General features: G+C 39.1%; 1 protein-coding gene across 1 annotated transcript; it reads right to left on the bottom strand.

Annotated features, from left to right (window-relative positions):
* Positions 1-1461: 1461 nt before the first annotated feature.
* LOC111807826 (probable pectate lyase 1) lies at positions 1462-5634 on the bottom strand. The gene is made up of 5 exons (XM_023693707.1): positions 5403-5634; positions 4080-4163; positions 3065-3707; positions 2747-2989; positions 1462-2254 (listed from the first exon to the last, which is right to left on the bottom strand). The coding sequence occupies exons 1-5, from the start codon at positions 5504-5506 to the stop codon at positions 2033-2035; spliced, it is 1296 nt and encodes a 431-aa protein (XP_023549475.1). The 5' UTR covers positions 5507-5634; the 3' UTR covers positions 1462-2032.
* Between the last annotated feature and the right edge of the window lie 310 nt (positions 5635-5944).

The raw sequence follows: 5944 nt of genomic DNA, 5'->3' as shown, positions 1-5944 counted from the left end.
ATGAATAAGTAGTTTTGAAAAGAAAAAAAAAACACGAAGAATTATTATATTATATTAATTAATATCAAAATTATTGAAAGAAAAAATGTATTATTTTCATCCATATTAATGATGGAAAGGGGAAGACAAAACTTCTGAATAAAGCACGTGTCACGTGCCAAACCATTATCTTTCTATTACCAAGCACGTGACATTCTGTTTCTCTCTTTAATGCTTTCTCTTCAGCTTTTAAGAGGTTGTTTGGAATTTATATTTTTAAAAATAAAATTTTATAAATTTATATTTAGATAACAATTTTACTACAAGTATTCTTTTTTTTTTTTTTTTTCCAAATTCCTCTCTACGTCATAAATCACATTTTTAAAATAAATAAATTTCTTATTAGTGATTTCAATATTATACAATAACATTATATTGTAAAAAGCATTTATCCACGATTTCAAAATATTTATGAAAACAACACTAAAATTCTATTTTTAATACAAAGTTGATGGATTTTAAAATCGTGAGGCTGACGATATGTAACAGGTAAAAGTGGAAAATATCGGCTAGCGATGGGCTTGGGCTGTTACAAATGGTATCGGAGTCCGACACTGGGCGATGTGTCAACAAAGACGCTAAGGTTCCAAGAGGGTGGATTGTGAGATCCCACATCGATTGGAGTGGTGTGCCAGCAAGGATGCTAGGGCCTCCAAGGAGGTGGATGTGAGATGGTGTGCCAACGAGAACAATAGGCCCTTAAGGGGATGGATTGTGAGATCTCACATTGATTGGAGCGATGTGCCAACAAGGACGCTAGGCCCCAAAGAGAGGTGGGATTTTGAGATCCCACATCAGTTAGAGCGGTGTGTCAACGAAAACATTAGACCCTCAAGCGAATAGATTCTAAGATCTCACATCGGTTGGAGTAGTGTGCCAACAAGAACGGTAGGCCCCCAAGAAGAGTGGATTGTGAGATCCCACATTGGTTGGAGCGGTGTGCCAACGAGGACGCTAGGCCCTTAAGGAGGTGGATTCTGACCACATCGAGAACCCTAGGACCCTAAGGGGTGGTTGGAGAGGAGTTGGAGCGGATTGTGAGATCTCATATCAACTAGAGAGGGTAACGATAACCTTTGTGGAAACCTCTCCTTATCCGACGCATTTTAAAATTGTGAGGTTAACAGTAGGTATGTTTTAAACAATGAGGCTAACGGCGGTACGTAACGAGCCAAAGCAGACAATATACACTAACAGTAGACTTTGGTCGTAACTATACAAAAATTTGAACTTTCAACCCTTAGAAAACATTTTCTTTTTCTTTTAAATTCTGATATTGTTTTAAAGTACTTTATGGTTTTTGAAATTAAAAAAAAATTAAAACGAATCTCTAAAAAGTGAGGGTTCATGTTCATCATAATGAGGTTTGATAATCTTATTGGGTGTAAACTTAGAAAGCATAATATAATATGGGAATGAGAATTTGGGGAAAAGGGGCAGTTTAGGCCCTACAAAGCACATGCTATATAATAAAAATGCTGGCAGATCACAAACAAATGGAGAGGGCACAATAATGAGTATATAAACAAACCAACTGTAACCAAAACTTAACATTGCCCACTAAGTAAAGGAGAGAAAAGGCCAAGAAAACTGACAAAAACATAATAACATCACTGCTAACTTTTATGATCTTCTTTAAGCTGTCTCTCTCTCTCTCTCTCATGGACTCAACAAACAAAGGGTGACATCACAGAATGACTGACAGAGATGGGAAGATGGGTTAAGTTGGTAAAGAACAGAGGAGGAGGAGGAGGAGGAGGAGGAGGAAGAAGAACAACGCTTCTGCACCTGCCCCCTACACTACCTAACACGGCGGCGTTCTCTTTTCAGCTGAAGCAGGCCGAGGTTGAGCGAACCAACAGATGGACAACAATGGTGGAATGATGGGTTTGAAGGAAAAAAAATGAATGTGTAATCATGGAGTTTAAGGCTTTTATGTTCTATGGCTTTTAAACATTTGGGGTTGAAGTTAAAATGATGGAGAGGGCAAGTTCTAGCAGGGATGGCCTCGGCGGCAAGGGAGAGAACCTGCAGAAGAAGTGATGGAGCCTACCATGGAAGCAGATTTGGCTCCTAAGCTTGAGGCTCTGGCATAGCTTGCTGAAGCTCCGGCGCCGGATGGGGTGAAATATGCACCGTTTAGTAACATATCTCCTTCTGATCTCCAATTCCAGCCTTTCCATTTGCTCTCCGGCGTTTCGACTCGCTTAGTCACCTGTATTGGATTGTATCGAACTAATTTGTGAACTACAATAACGAATTCCATAATCTAAATTTCTAACGGCCTAAGCCCACCGTTCGTCTGGCTCTAATACCATCTGTAACAGTCCAAACCCCTACCGCTAGCAAATATTATTATATTTGAGCTTTCTCTTTTAGAATTCTCCTCAATGTTTTAAAGCGCATCTACTAAGGAGAGGTTTTCACATCTCCTCCTCTCCCACTGATGTGGAATCTCACAATCCACCCCCTCTTGGGATCTAACGTCCTCACTGGCACACCACTTGGTATGTGGCTCTAATACCATATGTAACAATTCAAGTCCACCATAAGTAGATATTGTCCTCTTTAAGTTTTCTTTTTTGGGCTTCCCCTCAAGATTTTAAAACGCGTATACTAAAGAGAGGTTTCTACACCCTTACAAAGAATGTTTCGTTCTCCTCTCCCACCGTAGAATCTCACAAAATGAACATTGAAAGGAGTATACCTCTTTGGCAAAAGGGTTGGATGGAGCTGCATATCTGTTGCCTTGACTATTGATGGTGGGGTTGGCACTACCACCAATGGCATACATCTCCCAATGAGTGTAGTCATTGTTCACCACATGGAAATAGCCATGCCTACACCTTGGCATTCTTTGAATGAGCCCCTTGCCAAAATGGTTATAAGCAATGGTGACTTGCATTTGCTTGTCCTTTGTGTAGGAATCACTATGGCCTAGAAGCATCACCTGTTACCAAATTTCATGAGATAAATCTATTTAAAACGTTAAGTTCATACAATAAATGCAATAAAAGAAGCATACCTCATTGTGGTGAGTGAAGTGGTTGTTGGAGATTGTGATAGCGGTTGAGCCCATAATGGCATCAATAAGTCCATCAGCACAATTAGAGAGCGAATTGTGGTCAATCCATATATGGCTGGATCCAAAGATGGAAATGGCATCTCCATCAGCCATGGTTCTCCACCCAAAATGAGTTGGAGAGCTTCTCACCATGGCGTTCCCTGTGGGCTTGCAATCATGGATGTGAAGACCATGGATAATGATGTTAGTCACAAACTGGATTGTGATGCAAGCGCCATTGGCAATATGTACATTGACTCCTCGAGCATCAATGGTTTTGAAACTGTTCATGATGAGTTCTTGTTTCAATTGAATCACCATGTCTCTTTTGAACACAATCCAAAGAGGTTTCTCTTGAATCACAGCATGACGAAGAGTCCCTGGCTTCGGGTTCACTGGATCATGGTCACTCGAATCAGTAACGACATAGAAACGACCGTCACGACCACCAATAGCATTCCGACCAAACCCGATGCCACATTCAGCTAGACGTTTACGGTTTCGGTGCCAATTTGAGTCACAACGCCAGCAGTCATCAATGGGATTGCCTGTTCCACAAGAGAAGTATCCCAACTTCCTCCTTTCAGTGCTATTACGGATGCTCCTGCCACATCAAAAAGGACCTTCAAATGAACAATCTCCTTCAAGTTCTTGTGAAACACAAGATAAAAGTACAAATCTCGAGAAGAACATACTAATTTTTAACCCCAACGGGCACAAGAAAATGAATACTACCCAAACAGAACAAGACAGACTTTTTCCATTATAACGTCTAGAAACATTCCTTGTATGAATTTATGATACAGACAAAAACGCATGTGATCTACTTGATTACACCACGAGAGCCACAACTAATAAAAGAACAATATCCAATTCCACCCAGATTTCACAACACTAATTTCTTTAATAATGAACAACTTAAGCAAGAATTAGACATGTAATGATAACAAAAAAGGAATGAAAGAAAAAGACATACATCTCAACAGAGGCAGCAATCTCGTCAGGATTATCCACAGCATGCTCATTGTTGAGTTCTTCCTCCATATCATCATTCTGCACCCTGAAAACAGAATCACCCAATTGAGTGACAAACCCACTTAGATCTCATCTTATACTTCTCTCTGAACATAATAATCCATCATAGTAATTTAAAAATATTTGAATTCTACCAAAAACAAAACCAAATCAAAAAAATCATTTTCTATAGATGGCAATGTTCATCAAATTGATTAAACTTAATTTAGTGAACACAACAGGTTTTTGAGTGCAACGGCGCGTGGAATATCAGAGGGCGCGTGAGGAATGAAAAATGAAATGAAGAGTTAATGGCTCGCCGCTCAAGGTGGGTGCGGAAGAGATCTCACGCACCCTGCCCGTACTGTCGTTCTGTCACAGGAAAGAAAACCGTTTGAAAAAGCGCTTTTGTTTAGATAGAGAATTGAAGCGAAACGATTGGTCGGCAATAGAGGGGGAAAAAGAAAAACGGGAAAAAAAAGAAATTGTCCTTTTATTCTTGTGAATAAAATTACTAAAATACCCCGGAATTTTATCAAACAATTTTGGAAATTAAAAGGATTTTTATTGGGGTAATTACGGAAATAAACTAACAGTGTGTGGTGTTTTATTCACTGCAGCGAAGGAATCCGAAGGGGAATATAACTGTTAACGAAACAAACGGTCCAGATCGAGGATCGTGATCTCAACGGTTGAGATCGTTAGCTACAGTTGGATTATCACCCCCACACGGATCCGATGAGAATCCAACGGCAGTGATTATAGCAAGATGAGTAAAACGCACGGCTGAAATCGTTTTATTCGGTACAGATTTTCGCCTCTTTTTCGTTACTCGAGTTAATGAAAGGAACAATGACCCAAGCCGCCATTGATGAGTTACTAGAGCTCTGAAACTCTATCGCTAACACAGTCCGGTAAAATCCAGAAAAGACGAACAAGAAACAAATCCGCTACAGTTCATTTCGAAATTCAGAGATTCTGTTGTTATATTCCTCATTTCTTTTCCTAAATAAGTACTAGACTGAAGAACACCATTAAAGCAATGGAACGAAGTTTCTACATCTCGTTCAATTCTACATTACTACATTGATCCAAAATCATATGAAAAACACTAAATCAACATTCAAGAATCTCGAAATCGGAAGTAATTCACATTATACGAATCTTGAATTTACTAATCGCAACCAGAAATTTCACACAATGTCGCTAGAATCAGTTACCAAATCGAACACATCGCATTGAGATTGCAAGAGAAACAGATGTAAGGGAGAATCGAAAAGCTTACCTAACTTCAGACGTCTCTCCCTTGCGAATCACAGCGATTGTTACGAAGAACACCATTGCAAGGGCAAACAGAGACAGAGAAGACCACTTACTAAGTGCCGCCATTACTGATCCCTCTCTCTCTCTCGGCCAAACTCAGGAGCGAAGTAGCGAGAGAAATTAAGAGGAAGAAGAAATAGAAAGAGAGTACGGAAGAGGAAGAAGATGCAGAAGAACAGAGGGAAACGAGCAGTGGTGATGTCAGTGAAAGCTTTGGACAAAACGGACCTTTTATAGACAAACCTCCAACGGCAATAAAATATAACGTAGATAAATATGAAGACGATAACAAATCCCAACATTCGTTCAACCGACGTTAACGCCGTCAACAAACCTTGACGTTATATATATATGTATATATATATTAATTATCTTTTATTCTAGTCTATCCTCTATAATTCACAAATTTTTTTTTCTTTTTTTATGTATATAAAAGCGTATTTTAAATGCAATAAAAACGAGTAAAACCGGGGAAACATTTTACTTTTTTTTTAAATAAAATTG

The sequence above is a fragment of the Cucurbita pepo genome, chromosome LG12, assembly GCF_002806865.2.
Source record: "Cucurbita pepo subsp. pepo cultivar mu-cu-16 chromosome LG12, ASM280686v2, whole genome shotgun sequence".
In the NCBI taxonomy this organism is placed as follows: Eukaryota; Viridiplantae; Streptophyta; class Magnoliopsida; order Cucurbitales; family Cucurbitaceae; genus Cucurbita; species Cucurbita pepo.
Note: the sequence above shows the minus strand (reverse complement) of the source record. Positions and strands in the feature narration are given on the sequence as shown.